Source organism: Oryctolagus cuniculus, chromosome 20 (genome assembly GCF_964237555.1).
Source record: "Oryctolagus cuniculus chromosome 20, mOryCun1.1, whole genome shotgun sequence".
Taxonomy (NCBI): Eukaryota; Metazoa; Chordata; class Mammalia; order Lagomorpha; family Leporidae; genus Oryctolagus; species Oryctolagus cuniculus.
The window spans coordinates 24737544-24753618 of record NC_091451.1 but is presented as its reverse complement, the minus strand read 5'-3'; the positions used below and the strand labels follow the sequence as shown (position 1 = coordinate 24753618).

Here is a 16075-nt window from a genome sequence, read left to right as displayed (position 1 = left end):
TAGACATATGCAATTTATTTTCAATATATTAGCTAAATGCTATATTTCTTTAATGGCATTCCACCTAAAATGCCATTATCATTTCTATTATTTAGGTCAAAAGCAGGCCACACAAGTCAACAAAGTGACTACTAATGGTTTCTGTGCTCCTCCAAGTAATACACAAAGTCAGATTTTCTCTGTATTCTCCTTCATTCCTCTTCCTCTTCCTCTTAACCCTGCCATTTCTTCACAATTTTCCCCACTGTGCTGGCCAATGACTTAGAGAGGCCTTTTCCATTCTGCTGTTGACAGGTTAATACTCAACTCCTGAAGCAAGCTAATACACCAAAAATTTATTAGCACATGTAAAGATGTAGACTACTAAAAAGGTAGCTGCCTTCAAGATGTTTGTGGGATGAGATAGCAAAATAACAGTTCTAAGTTCCAAGGTTTATACTGAAAATAATGGCCAATGATGTGAAGCAGTGAGACTGATTTTCCAGGTGGAAGCAACTGTCTTTACTGCTAATTCAAAAGACAAATACCCCTCAAATACCCTGAATGCCAATCTATGGACAGAGAGACAGCCATTGTAATGATTTAAGCGACTTACCCTTTTTATTGATTTGGTTGGGTTTTGTTAAAAAATTTATATCCCTATTTTATAGACACATTCTATGGATGGGAATTCTATACATTTATCACAGTCTGTTATTAAAATTTTCTTTCTTGATTCCACAGGATCCCCTCTTTAAGAGGGGACCAGATAAGCTAATTGTGTTAGTAATTTGGGTTCCTAGGTGTTTTACCATCAAAAGATTTCACTGCATTGTTTAGAGAATAAAATGCAAAATGCATTCTTAATCCAAATGTATATCTTAAGCCTGGATAACTTAAAAACATTTTTGAAGTGTGAGAATTTATTGCTAGAAAAGGAAGCTGACATAAGTCCTCGTAATTCATCAGATACCAACAAACTGCCCAGGTCAGATAATGCAGTAGTCTACAGCCAGAACTGAGACTCAGGCCACACTAGGCGCACGCACACACACACACACACACACACACAAGTAAACAGAGAAACAACCATAGGAAACTGAAGAGAATCCTAGTTCACTTTTTACCAGAAAACAATGCCTGGCCCTGGGTGGCAGAGAGGGACAATAACAGAAAGACGCATACTTACCTTCTGAGAGGACTGTGCACCTTCACTGCAGTGAGAGTAACTTACCTTTTCTCCTCCTCCGTACATAGAGTCTCCTCCTGACCACTGTCTACCCACAGTGGGATATATGTGCAAGAAGGAATAGATTTGTGAGGATAAAGAGGCATTGCATCACCATTTTGGGGAAAAAGCATTCCTAGTGAATCCTATGCCAATAAATCAGGGGAACAAGAAAAAGCAAAGAGCACAGTTCCCCAGGTACTCTGGGTGTGTCCATAACTGCCTGTTTCAGAGTACAGCAGTATTTCCAAACCACACATAAGAAAACATGATTTTCATTAACACGAGCATTCTTGGCAAGAGCCATCTGATGTCAAAACATTCTGTGACATGGCATCATTTGCATGACATATACAGAGGCATACACTTATATTTAGATGAATGGGAATTGCATAATTTTCTCTCAACACACAAAATTCCTCATTTATTTCTCCTTTGTATAACTGAAAAGAATGAAAGATCATATGGAGCAAAACACAACCAAGAAAAATGGAAAGAGAACTACCAGAGACAGCTATATCCCATGATAAAGGCTGAGAAATAAGGAATCAAGGAAAACCAAACAGACATGAGGGAAATGACATTGTAACTGGCACTTGTTGCCATGTTGGCAACACTAAAAGATGACTGCTTTTTTTCAGATAACATCATGCAATGCTTTTTATGAAACCAGGAGGGTGAATAGTTTTAACTGCAAAATAAACTTCTACCATAAAGGCCTTATTTAGAAAATCCTATCAGTAGAACCAACTAAGTCAGGAATTTTCAAAAGGTCTCTGCAACACGTATTCAAGATGTTCAAGCATTTGCTTGCCTTCAAAATGGCCATGCTAGCAAAATGGCATGAGAATGAAGCGGAGACTCGGGCTTTAGATGACCACAGCGATGAAGTAGCTGCACCATGACCTCCACGACATCAGCCTTCCCTTACAACCATATCCGCTGATGCACCTGAGATGGCACAACTGGAAAAAAATTAAAACTACCAGGCTCTCTTCTACTATGAAGCAAATACACGTAGATATCCATGAAAACGCAGTCACAAAAGAGAAACGTGTGAGTAAACAGAATAGCTATGTGTATAGAAACCTACCAGTGAGCCAATAAACTTAGCCAGAGGAAATTTATGCCATAAACTTGAAAGATGCTCCCAGCCAAGTCATCATCATTTGGAAGGCCTAAAAAGTTCTCTAAACACAGGCTTTTTGAGAAAATAGCTTAATTTCATAAATATCCTCTAATTTCTATGCAATTAAAATGTGGAGAGTCTTACAATTATTATAATCTGATTAACGGACAATCAAACCTCTTACAAAAAAATACTGAATTATTGACTTTTTGTTTGTTGGTTTCCCAGTCACAGGTATTGTAATCCAAAGAACAAAACATAGAGAGTAAGCAAATGGGAGAATATCTAGTGTGGTTGAGCAAGAAATGTTTCTTTGTGCCAAACCTTTGTTTTCCCAGCTTCTGGAAGAAACAGTTACTTAAGAATCTTTCAGAATACCTATCCTTTTGATTTGTCCCTTAAGGTTTCCCCAAACCCTCAAACCTCCTGAAAAACCTCCTAGTATGGAAGGGTCGTACTCACGATCATTGCACTGGTTTCCAGAATAAGAGGTCATGGAACAGTCGCACGTGAAGCCTTCCCACTGCTGCATGCAGACCCCTTGGTTGGCACATGAATCTTCCTGGCAGGTTGTACTGGGTCCTAACAACAATACACAAGAAAGGAAAGAAGAGAGAGAGAGAGAGAAGAAATGTCAAAAATACTTCAAATTCAAACAAATCACGTGACTTTTCCATTTTCATGCCCCCAGATATTCAGACACAATCACCAAAAAAGTCAATCACATGCAACAAGAACTGAATACGTACAAAAGACAGAAATGTACACTTAGCCACAAACTGTCAAGGTGTACAAACAGGAGGGAGAGGGCTGAACACACTGTTCTCCTTGAGGCAGACTTTGCAAAAGAGCTTCATCACTACCATTCAACTACTACCATGTCTCATTTGGAGCATAGTCTTTCCTAATGTAGAAGGTGAAAGCAGAAAAATGTATCTATGTGATTCTTACGAATTAAGGCACAAAGTTTTATCCTGATATTGAAAGTCTCTAAGGTCTATTTTGTGACATACGTTTGATGATGATGTTAATGATCAGGAGAAGAGGGTGAGAAAGAGGACAGAGTGACCAACATGCGATGAAATTTAGTGGCTTACTGCCAGACACTAAGCACTTGCTCTGCATAGCTCACTAAGCTTGCCCGTGACTCCAAGAGGTAAATGTATAATTACCTCCATTTCACAACTTAAAAAAAAAAAAAAAAAAAAAAAAAAAAAAAAAAAAAAAAAAAACCAACACTGAACTCAGAGAGTTTAAATAAGTTACCCAAAGTTACAAATTTGGTAATTAAAGGCCACTTTAATCAACTTGGAGATTTTTTTTCTTGACAGGCAGAGTGGACAGTGAGAGAGAGAGACAGAGAGAAAGGTCTTCCTTTTCTGTTGGTTCACCCTCCAATGGCTGCTGCGGCCAGCGCACCGCGCCGATCCAAAGCCAGGAGGAGCCAGGTGCTTCTCCTGGTCTCCCATGCGGGACTTGGGCCTTCCTCCACTACACTCCTGGGCCACAGCAGAGAGCTGGCCTGGAAGAGGGGCAACCAGGACAGAATCCGGTGCCCCGACTGGGACTAGAACCCGGTGTGCCGGTGCCGCATTTGGAGGATTAGCCTAGTGAGCTGCAGTGCCGGCCTCAACCTGGAGATTAATTTGAATCTCATGCTCTTAACTACACCAGTTTTCCAAGTGTCATTCTCAGGCTAACATCACCTAGGAACTTGTTAAAAATGGAAATGTTTGGGCCACACCCCAGCTCTACCAAATTTGAGACTCTGTAAGGAGACAGAAATTGGTTTTCACAAGCTTCCCAGGAATTTTGATTGAACTAAAATTTGAGACCCATTGTACAATACTACCCTGTTGTTCTAAGTACTTTTGAAGTGTTCTCTTAAGCAGGATGTGCATGGACCAGAGATGCAAAAGAGAATTATTTGAGGCATACAAAGAAAGTATATCATTACTGCATTTTGTTCCTTATTTATATTTTGTGCATATTTTGTATACTAATAATATAACAGTACATGTCTGTACCTTACAAATAAGTATACTTATTTTGGAATCATTTACTAATAAGAATGGGTGAGGCAAAATAAGTAGTGACATCTAATCTTATAGATTCCATTCAAAATTCTCCTTAGGTCAACCCAATGCTTCCTTTCAACCATTCTCCTTTTTTTAAACTCCTGTTTTCTACCTAACCTTGGAATTAAAGATAAACCTCTATCTATGGCATTATCTGGGCTAACAGGAAATATCACAATATTCAGGATAACTCCATCTTCCAGAGAGCCTCAGCAAAGAAGGTGAGCTCTTTGACTCATTCGATCTATTAGTCAGGAACTAATACACAAAAGCACTTAACAGAGTAAAAAATAGATCTCTTGCAGCAACTGCATATTTCACAGTTTCTAAGGTAAGCCTCACACAGGCACAGAATATTGAAATGTAAGCACACAGGGGTCCTAAGGATGCATGTTCAAACGAGATAGCTGACTACAAAGGGTTGTCTTCTGGGTGGCAAGACATTTTGTATTTATGCACGAAGGAAGGAAGCAGTACAGGCCATCACTCCTAAGACAAAGCTGTTAGGAGATGACATAAGAAAGTTCAAGACAATTACTAACACTAGGGGAATGGCACTACTGCTGGGTTTCTGCAGCTCCTATTTGCCATGTGGTTCCCCCATGTTGAGATGAAAGGAGGTACATGGTCATGTTCTCAGTGGGTCTTAAACTTGAGCATTGTGTGGTACCAGTTTCATTAACAATGGCAAATCAGGACAGCTTCTTTCAAAGGATAAAAGCTCCTGAGAAGTCCACGGGGGCTCCCTGACCAAACAGCTCTCACCAGACAATGGGCTGGTAATTCAATTGTACTTGAGAAGCAGAAACACATGGAAGGCTTTCCCTTGAAAGGCAGAACACAGAAAACTTCAGGAAAACACAATAACTCTTTGCATGTTGATTGAATTTGAAGACAAAGGCTTTTTCATGCCTTTCCCCTCCCCTCTAACTGCCAAATATTAACCATTTTCTAAAGAGCAGCCAAATGCCTCCCCCAGATGAAACATTGCCCAGTAATTTCAAAAACTGATTCTCCCCCTTCTCGGTGACCATAGCACTTATTATCTGCATCATTAATTTTCGCATATGCTAATATTCAATTTAGCACTTTATTGCCCTCTGCACTGTCCTCTGCTTCTATAGGCCTCTAATTGTTTCATGATTTCACATATTACAACCAAAGGACTGAACACTGCTTACTGTTGGAAAGCGTGAAATATGCTTCAGTGAGGTTCTTGCTGCACTAAGCATCTATCCTGTACAGATGGAGAGAAACATTTCCGCAAACACTGAGCTCATCTGCATTGTAGTTAGCCCCAGCTTGGCTATGTGTCACTTCCCAGATTGTGAGTGTGGGAGCCTGTCTGTGCTGTGAGCACATGGAAGTCTCTCCCAACCGACAAAGGTCGTTCAGGATACAAATATGGAGTCTGATGTGATGTTTAAATTCGGTTGGTTTTGTTTCATATGCATGAAGGGATTTAATGGCCATGTAGAATCAAATAATACCAGCAAATTGACAATATTATAACCAGTAAGGACCAGTAGAACCTTCCATGACTTCTCAGCAATCCAGAATTAAGCGTGTACCTCCTCTTCCAACCTCATTTCCTCCTGATTGCCCTCAGCCCTCAGCTCATGGTGATGAACCCATGCCTCCTGTGATTCAGTTCTAACACAACCACACTCACACTGCTGCCCTGACATCAGCACTATCTGGATCACCTGGTAGCTTTCATGAAAAGAACATTGTCTGGTCCCACCCAGGCTATTCCCTGGGGCTGGGGTTAAGGGCAAGGTTCAAAAATCCAAGTTGTACCAAGCCCTCCAAGTGATTCAACATCTGCCCCGATTTGGGAACCACTACTCTAATTCTTCAAGCATGTATCTATCTTCACACATTCCTTTGCGCTTGCTGGACCCTGGGCCCAAAATATCCTTCCTCCAGATTTTCAAATGACCAGTTCATAGCTCATAAGGCCTCAGGAAACTTCTATGTAGGGACAGTGTACTCTGCTTTTGCATTTGATATGGAATCAATACTCACAAAAGCAGTTAGATATCCTTTTGAGAAAAGATGGAAAATTTTCCTTCTTAGACAAAGGGACAAGAAGTGTGACTGAAAGACTAGGTAAGCTGTCAATCATGTTGGTGCTTTTGTTTCTAACTCTTAGTTCCATATGCTTTGCAAATATCTTCTTCCAATTCCTGGGCTGTCTCTTCAGTTTCCTAATGATTTCCTTTACCTTTCCAAAGCTTTTCAGTTTGATGCAATCTAATTTATTTATTTTTGTTTTGGATGTCTGTGCTTTTGAATTTCTATCCCAGCTGTCTTCTGAATTCAATGGAAAACATCACATTGTGTCTTGTTTTCTTGTTTTTTAGATGGTAACTCTTATGGCTGCTATAAATTTCCCATCATTTGTCTTGAACCTTGGATTGCTTTTGAAAACTGTCCTATACTGTCATTTCATGCCTGTCACTAAAGTACCTGCAAACTGATTTAGTCAACTCCAGTTCAAGTTCCATAAAAGCAAAGTAGAAAGTGTCTTTTTTTATTTTCAGGTCATTGAGATAAAACAGCTCCCTAAAGCACAGGACAATAGTATCAGAATGGGCTTTTCCTTGGTTACCTACCAACAGGTGAAATTTAACTAAACCTTTGAGTCAAACATCCCAATTGAAAATTGATAAAGAGGGGGCATTTAGCCTAGCAGTTAAGAGATGCCCACATTCCACAGTGCAGCACCTGAATTTCATCCCAACTATAGCTCCTGACTCCAGCTGCCTGCTAATGGAAATCTTGGGAGGCAGAGGTGATGGTTCAAGTAAATGGGTCCCTGCCACCCATGTGGAAACCTGGATTGAATTATTCCTGGCTCCCACTTAGACCCAAAACAATACTGGCAGTGCCAGGTGTTTGGGGAGTGATCCAGCACACGGGGGCTTGCTCGCGCTCCCTCTGCCTCTCAGATAATTTTTTTTGTCTTAGCTAAATTTAAAAAGGAAGAAAATTAATAAATATGGCTAAATCAGTCCCAGCTGGCTCTGAGCAAATAAGCAGTAGATGGAGGAGTAAAAGGGTATGGGGGCAGGGGAGTGGGATACAGGTTTGGACGCCACAGCAAGTCTGCTGCCCAAAGTCTATGCCAGAAAACCAGTAAAAGGCACCAAATGGGGCTGATTTGCTAGTATTCACCAACTTCAAATACAAATTATTAAATGGAGGGTTAAGCTTATGGTGACAAAATAAACTAAAAATATGTCATTGTAAAAATTAAAAGAAAAAATAAGGAAGGAAGGAGGAGGGAGGGTAGGAGTACAGGTGGGAGGAAAGGTAGGTGGGAAATACCATGCACTTAAATCTGTATATGTGAAATACATGAAATGTGTTCACCTTACTTACATTTAAAATTTTAAATAATTAATAAAGTGTCAAGGGCAAAGACTGCATGAGTGCAACCTGTGTGAAGTCATCGTAGTGGAACTCTGTGTGGAACTCCAGGTTTGCTTGTCCCATACTAAGCACATGTCCCATCTGACCTGGCAAGCCCTGTGAGCACTGCCAGGAAGTGTGTAAAGAGATCTTCCACCTTGAAGCACTTGGGCCATCTGCTGCTGCTCTCCCAGGCCTATTAGCAGGGAGCTGGATCAGAAGTGGAGCAGCTGGGACTCCAACCTATCCTTATATGGGATGCTGGCATCATAGGCAGGGGCTTAACCAACTGTGCCACAATGCAGGCCCCCATTTCACAGCCTTTAATGTGCTTTGTCTCATGGGGGCAGTGAGAGCAGTATCTGGGTGTGAAGGAAAAGAAATAAAGGAAGATGAATATATGTATGTGTATCTGTGTGTAGGTGCATATGACTCGTAAGTCTATCAAAATCTCACAAGGATGTTTTTTAAAATGGGATTCATGAATTAAGAGACCCTTGGGCTGGCATCGTGGCATAGCGGGAAAAGCCATAGCATACCAGCCAGGCAACGGGGCATTTCTCTTCTGACTTAGCATATGCTCTTCCCTCCTAATGGGAACCTCTGTAGTCCCATTCTCCATCCTAGTGTCAGAGTGATCTTGATAGAAGGAAAATCTGACCCAAATCTACGTCTTTTTTCAGGCATCCTTGAGAAACAGTCCCAACCCTTCGTGAGAATATGCTGCCACCTGTCTGCACTCTACCATTCCAGTTTCACCTTCCATCAGATCTTTACTTTCAGATTATTTCAGCAATCGTGGCTTCCTGTAGGTCCCAAAGTACCCATGCTCTTAGATAAGCCTCCATGCTTCTACCACAGATATTCCCCAAGCACCTGTGGTGACCACTGGCACTGCACATGGTCCATCCATGGTCCTGATGCATTGCAAGTATTGACTGATCTCTTACTGGTTTCTCACCTGCATCCTTACTATCCAGCAAGGTGCCTGACACATAGGAGTAGCAGTTATCTAGTTCATGTTAAACGAAACATGATCACTGAAGAACTTTAATATAATGAGCAAAACATCAGCCATTAGGCCAGCATCGCGGCTCACTAGGCTAATCCTCTGCCTTGTGGCGCCGGCACTCCGGGTTCTAGTCCCGGTCAGGGTGCCGGATTCTGTCCCAGTTGCCCCTCTTCCAGGCCAGCTCTCTGCTATGGCCAGGGAGTGCAGTGGAGGATGGCCCAAGTGCTTGGGCCCTGCACCCCATGGGAGACCAGGAGAAGTACCTGGCTCCTGCCATCAGATCAGCGCTGTGTGCGGGCCATTGGAGGGTGAACCAACAGCAAGAGGAAGACCTTTCTCTCTGTCTCTCTCTCTCACTATCCACTCTGTCTGTCAAAAAAAAAAAAAAAAAAAAACATCAGCCATTAACACAATAACAAGAGGACTCCACCAGTTGGCTCCTGCAACCTGCTTAGGCTACTTTCTGTAGCTTACCTGAAAACCTTTGCCTCTACAGTTCAGACTGCCTTGCTTCCTTCTCATATGTTTTCCCTGCTCTTCATACTTCATGGTAATTAGCACTGTTTGTGCCCACTTTATGGTAATTAGTACTATCTGTGCCCACCGGCTGGATCTGAAAAAGCTGGCTTATGAATAATGGTCCATACTCCAATGGCAAGAAACTAAAAGCTAAGAGAATTTTCATCCTAAAAGTCCTGTGTCAAAATAGGAGGAGAGATTAAGATGGCCTGAAGTACTTACAAAGGACAACAACTCCTGTCACAAACTGTCAAGCGATTGTAACAATAGAAGACTGTGGCAATGAAATTACATGTTCTAGGGGCCAGCGTTGTGGCATATCGGTAAAGCCACCACCCACAGTGCCAGCATCCCATATGGGTGCCAGTTCAAGTCCCAGCTGCTCCACTCCCAATCCAGCTCTCTGCTGTGGCCTGGGAAAGCAGCAGAAGATGGCCCAAGTGCTTGGACCCCTGCACCTGTGTGGGAGACTCAGAAGAAGCTCCTGATTCTGATCAGCTCAGCTCCGTTCATTATGGCCATTTGGGGAGTAAACCAGCAGATGGAAGACCTCTCTCTCCGCCTCTGCCTTTCCCCTGTAACTCTGCCTTTTCAATAAATAAATAAATCTTTAAGAAAACCAAAACCATATCCTGGGCATGAGTGTTCAGCCTAACAGCTGACACAGCTTGGGATGACTATGTTGCATACTAGAGAGCCTGGGTTTCAGTCTGCTCCAGGCCCAATTCCAACTTCCAGCTAAAGCAAATGCTGGGAGGCAGAGGATGGTGGCTCAAGGGGTTGGGTCCCTGGTGCCCATGTGAGGGTCTGAAATTGGATTCCCAGCTCCCAGCTTTGTTCTGGCTGTGTGAGACAAACAATAGACAGGAGATATGTCTCACATTCATTCATTCATTCATATTCTCTCTCTGTCTTGCAGATAAATTGAAAAAAAATAACTTCCTCAACACTTACTGTGATCACTAGGTTTCTTCTATAAAGTAGAAAGTTAAGATAATCCAAAATATCGTATTCCCACATCTGTGTCTACATTTCCTTAAACTTTTTACAGTAGGTATAGAGATATATCACTTCTGTTTTTCCTTTAGATGGGAATTTTGAGATTATTTTGCCCAGTATGAGGTCCCTGTATGAGAGGGTATATGTTATTTTCTGGGAATTCAAATAGGAAGAGATGCAGTTGTCTTTTTTATCGACCAAATCTGGTCCAAAAGAACTTCAACAACCTTGGGTTGTTTCACATGGTAGACCAAATCCTGTCCCCTTTCCCTTGCTGCCATTGAGAGTAATTCATAACGGACCTCTCTGACGACTGAACATAATGTCTACAAGGTAACAATATTAATTGGATTTGTGGTACAGCAGGTTAAGCTGCCACTTGCAATGCCAGCATCATATATCCAATGGCCAGTTCAAGTCCTGGCTACTCTGCTTCCAATTCTGCTAATGCTCCTGGGAAGGCAGCAGAATATGGCCCAAGTATTTGGAGACCTGCTGCCCATGTAGTGGGCCAGGATGGAGTTCCTGTCCCCTGGATTCAGCCTGGTCCAGACCAGGCTGTTGTGGACATTTGGGGTGTGAATCAGCACATCAAAAGTGGGTCAATCTCAAGCGCTCTCTCTGTCTTCCTCTTCCTCTCCCTCCCTCTCTGTCACTCTGTTGTTCAAATGAATAAATATTTAAAGGAACAAAAGCAGTATTACCAAAAGGGCCCTAAATACTTTGAAACTGAAAGTAATTGTATTGCTTCTTAGACTTCAAAGTACTAATCCAGTGTATGTTCTTTCCTTTTCATTAATTTTAGTATATATCAGAAAATGTCAATCTGCTAAGAGGAGATTAAAAAGAAGAATTGCAGTAAAATGGCAAGAGAGAGGCCTTATTAGTTGATGTCCTTCAGGGAGACAGATACTTGTACAGTTGCCTACATGGCATATAGCAAGCAAGTCAAAGCTCAGTAAATGATCTTCTAGATGAAAAGCACTTTTAAGCCACCTCTGCCTTAACCACTTCCTACAATTTTTGCTAATTATGAGCTCTGCAGAAGCCACCTGAGGCTCAGCCCCTGGATTGATGACCATCCAAAGACACCTAAAATTCCTGTTCCTCCCTTGCTATTCTGCGTCAAAGCAGCCTGCTATGACAGGACCACTGGGCCATTAGTGATTTTGGAAGGTGCTTCTCTGGATGATAGAAAAAGCAGTTTCTACCAAAAATATTCACTGACATCTCACATGCAGGCATTTTATAGGGTACTCAGGATAAAGCTGACAGACCCTGTTCTTCCCCAAGAGTGTTTTTTTCCTTAGTTCACAAAACAGGAAATTAAAGTGCTCAACCAAAATCCCCAATAGGAAATATAAATCTCTGGAACACTTTAATGACATTAATATCTCCCAAATGCCTAAGAATATTTCTTTAAAATGAGTTAAGGGAAAATGACATTCTCTGTCCTAAGACACAAGGACTGAAGCGTCCTGCTCTGCTCTACAAGATGACCTACCTGACCCAGAAAATAGCACACGAAGAGCCCAAGTGGTCTCTTTGCCTTTTTCTTCCAAGTGCTGCCTTCTGTCTATAAGAGAATAAATTAACAGGAGCCAACCCCTCCACAGCAACTACTTAGAGAGGTGCTAATCATTCCCACAGTAGATTAATGTGTGTGTGGGTTGTCACAATACAGAATGCTGTCAGACTTCTTCGATCACCACGCCCACCCCCAAGATGGAATCGTGTTCTTATCCCCATGAAGTCTCCTCTTCATAGCTGTTTTCATGCACTGATGTGGGTTTTCCATCCCCCTTCCAGAAGAACACAGGGTTCAGCCCCCTCCCCACAACTGCTGCTGCCCAAGAGGTGTGACAGCTTGAAGACCTCCAAAGAAAAGACACCACGGGTTACACCAAGGGCATCTTTGGGTCCAAAGTGGTAATGGGAACAAGAGCCTTCTCTACCTTGCAGGTCAGCTTTGGTCAACGCAACTTTGTTAGCAAAAGAACAGAAAAAGCGGAAACAATAACCAGAGGTTAGTCAGAGGTAGAGTCAACCCGGGTAACATCACAGAAACGACAATGCAGTCTGCATAACCAACATCACTCAGACAGACCCACAAGGGCACCAGAGACAGCACAGACAGCGGGCGTGCAGACCAGGAGTGGAGCAGGCCTCCTCAGAGCCACGTCAGCAGAGCAGAGGCAGGAAATGCTGGACTGGACAAAGCACAAGCAATGGGCAACAACAGCCTTCCCACACCCACACAGCCAACTGCGAGGTACACGGTCCAGAAACAAGGAGAGTGGCGTGGCCAGGCGAAAAAGACACAGGAGCACAATCAGACAGAGCCCGTAAAAACCATTCTGACCATTCAGGAGCTGAATTGGGAAGAGCCACTTGGGAGCAACTCTTACACCATGCTGCATGTGCCTCAAGGAACCTATCACTAGGGCAGGGGACTTGTGTCCAGTTGCTTTTTTGAGGGGTGCAAAAGGGCTCCATGTGTTCAATTTATTAGAATGCAGCCAAGCTCAAATGTTTGTGGGCAAAAAGGCATCAAGTCAACATCTTTTTTTAATTTATGCATGCCAGTCTTGAAGTGAAGAGGTGTGTTTCCCTCTGATGTTTCTCCTATGCAGTTGTAGAATAGCATTTCCAGCCCACAATGCCTTGCCTCTGCAGCAACACTGACCTCAAGACAGGAAGAGATATTTACCAGCCACACATTCTATCAGGCAATACCCTAAGAATTCCTACCCTAAATAGAGAAGTCACAAGCCACAGCTAGCTCTGGGGTAGGAGTTGTCCAGAAACTGCACTTAATTTCTAAATTTTACAATCAGTATATTGGAGACAAAAGATCAAAATCTACATCACCCTTTCTTGTGAGATCTGAAGGGTAGTGAATTAATATGTTTTAAAAATAATCTTGAGGGGCCGGCGCTGTGGCGCAGCAGGTTAATCCTCTGCCTGTGGCGCTGGCATCTCATATGGGTGCTGGTTCTAGTCCCAGCTGCTGCTCTCTACCATGGCCTGGAAAAGCAGTGGAAGATGGCCCAAGCCCTTGGGCCCCTGCACCCACATGGGAGACTTGGAGGAGGCTCCTGGCTCCTGGCTTCGGATTGGCGCAGCTCTGGCCATTGCAGCCATTTGGGGAGTGAACCAGCAGGTGGAAGACCTTTCTCTCTGTCTCTCCCTGTCTGTGACTCTACCTCTCAAATAAATAAATAAAATCTTTAAAAAATATACTTTTGAGCTTTTGGCCTTTTGTTTGTTGTCCTGTGTCAGACAAAGTAGGGAAAGAAACTCATTTACTAGATTAGGAATCTCAAGGTGTTAGTGTCATTGGATGAGACAAGAAGATAACATAGCTTGATCTATGGTTCTTAAATATGTGAGCATAAAACAATCACCTCCTTGAAGAGCTCAACTCTCAGTCCTGAGCAATCAAGCCACATGCCCTACCTGTTCTCTATCCCATATATAGAAATGATAAATCAAGGAGTGTGTTTCCTTTCCTCTGAGATGCCCAGAGGCCTTCTTGGGAGTCACATGCTATGTACACGAGATTCTGGATGAGAACAACGACTTTCGTAGACTCACCAAGATTGTGTGCCCTTCGCTTTCCTCCCCACCATTTTCCATGGCTTCATTTCCACAGAACCCTAAAAAGCTCCTGGGATCTTTCACAATGGCTGATTCACAACAGAGCAAACTTGCAATGACAGTAATTTATGTCTTAACCCACTTTTCTGGCCATTTCTCCAAGGCACTTAGGCTAATTATCCAAGTCATTTGTGTACAATAAACAAGGACCTTCTCTGCTCAGCACTCATCCTCCACTTCATCCCACCCAGGGGGCGGTCATAATACTCAAAGGGGAACCATCATGATTATCTCCATGGCAATAGAGTGCAGTGTTATTAGCTCATGGGATTTGCCACAGATTCATGTGGCAAAGCCATCAAGTCACAATATCCGGTTTGAACAATCACCCATGCTACAGGAAGGTCAGAACCCACCTTAATGTGTGTGGTGAGTCACGATAATCTGCACACAGGGCTGCAGTAGGGATGGGAACATTTCCCACAATTTGATGGGTCATTTCCTTTTGCTAATGCCCCTTCTGCTTCTCTTAAAGCTCTCTTAAGTGGGGTACATTCCCCCCTTTATACAGTGTACTTCTGTTCACTTTCATAAAAGTTTGTTTAAATCTCTTTTTAATCCAATACCATAACTTAATTTCTTTATACCCTGATTTTTACATCTTGTAACATTGTGTTTCCAAAACAGTAGCTCTACACACTTGTGCCTACTGAACACTTCACATGTGTAGTCTGAATGAGATGCACTGAACGTATAAAGATAATTTTATGCCTTAATTTGATAAAAATAATGTAAATATCTATCAGTAATTTTATAATTATTACATGCTAAACTATGTTTTGGGTATACTGGACTACATTAAATAAACCATAGGCTTTCATTTTATTTATAACATTTTTAATGTACCCACTAGGAAATTTAAAATTATATATTCATGATTTACATTGTATTTCTATTGGGCAACATTTCTATAGTATTAAATGGCTGGTTATCATTGACTTTTAAATCTAAGAACCAGTGGCATAATAAAAATATTTAGCATCTGAGCCATTTCTTATACCTTTTAGTATTTGTTTATATATTGTGATTTGGGTTGATATGAATTATTATTCCAGAATAACTAGAATTATTGTCCTTCCACAATCTTCTAAACTAAGATATTCAATTTAATTCCAAATGCTGCACCTATCACTGGCTTGCTGTTCAACAGCTGAGAGGACTATGAACTGGCCAATGAGTCAATAATTTTTGAAATTAATATAATTGTGCATTTCTAGAAAAGAGTTTAAGTAGTTTGTGAATGCCATCCTTATGTCCCCCTATACACACACATACATACACACAGCATATGCAGCCAATGAAATTCAAAAGTATTTTCTGGCTAAAGGGAGAAAAGGAATGGGATATAAGGTTCATCAGTCTTGTTACTAATGTAACACAGCAACTGACTCTTAGTCAAAGAGACGGAACTTCCATATTACAAGTCAGCCTTAAAAGATGATGGGAAGCATTTTTAAAAATGTGCATTAAGACACTGAAAGAACCCAGATGGAAGGTGGTTAAGTTGAACACAGGAGATGAATGAACAGGTTTGATGTTGCAAATTAACAAAGAATCAAGAAAACACGATACAGTGCACAAACAAAAGACCATGAGGCTCAACCAGAGGAAGCATATATAGATCTTGGTGACAGGTTAGGCAACCTCTTTGCCCTTCATTTTAGGTAAAATCACCTTTTCAGCTAACCTAAGGCCGACAGGCTTAAGGTGTTTACTGCTGCCCTCTGCTGGTTAAAAAGACAATGTCTTTATTGTAAAGACCTTAGATTCAGGAACAATGGTAAAATTCACGTATTTCAAGAGAGTAGACAGTCTACAAAAACAGGCTGAGCATGGTTTGTTGTGCTGCATGATAGACATGCAAAGTTATTAAATGTCTCACATGAGATAATATCTATAGACAAGAGTCTCACCATTTATTGAGTACCTACAATGTACCAGGCATTTATTTATTTATTTATTTATTTATATATATATAAAATATATTTCATCTACCTGTTTTATCATGCTAGGTTAAATATTATTGCCTTTTCAGCTGAGAAATATGTAGCTCA

At 41.7% G+C, this 16075-nt stretch overlaps 1 protein-coding gene across 47 annotated transcripts in view; it reads right to left on the bottom strand.

Annotated features, from left to right (window-relative positions):
- NRXN3 (neurexin 3) overlaps positions 1 to 16075 on the bottom strand; it is a 1789124-nt gene that overhangs the window by 906142 nt on the left and 866907 nt on the right. For 25 of the 47 annotated variants that reach the window (XM_070065300.1, XM_070065299.1, XM_070065301.1 and 22 more), the window contains 2 exons: positions 12317 to 12343; positions 2799 to 2918 (listed from right to left, as the gene is read on the bottom strand). In XM_070065300.1, the coding sequence (XP_069921401.1) occupies positions 2799 to 2918; positions 12317 to 12343 (147 nt within the window). The remainder of the gene's footprint in view (positions 1 to 2798; positions 2919 to 12316; positions 12344 to 16075) is intronic. The other 22 variants (XM_070065304.1, XM_070065323.1, XM_070065310.1 and 19 more) reach the window with 1 other exon arrangement.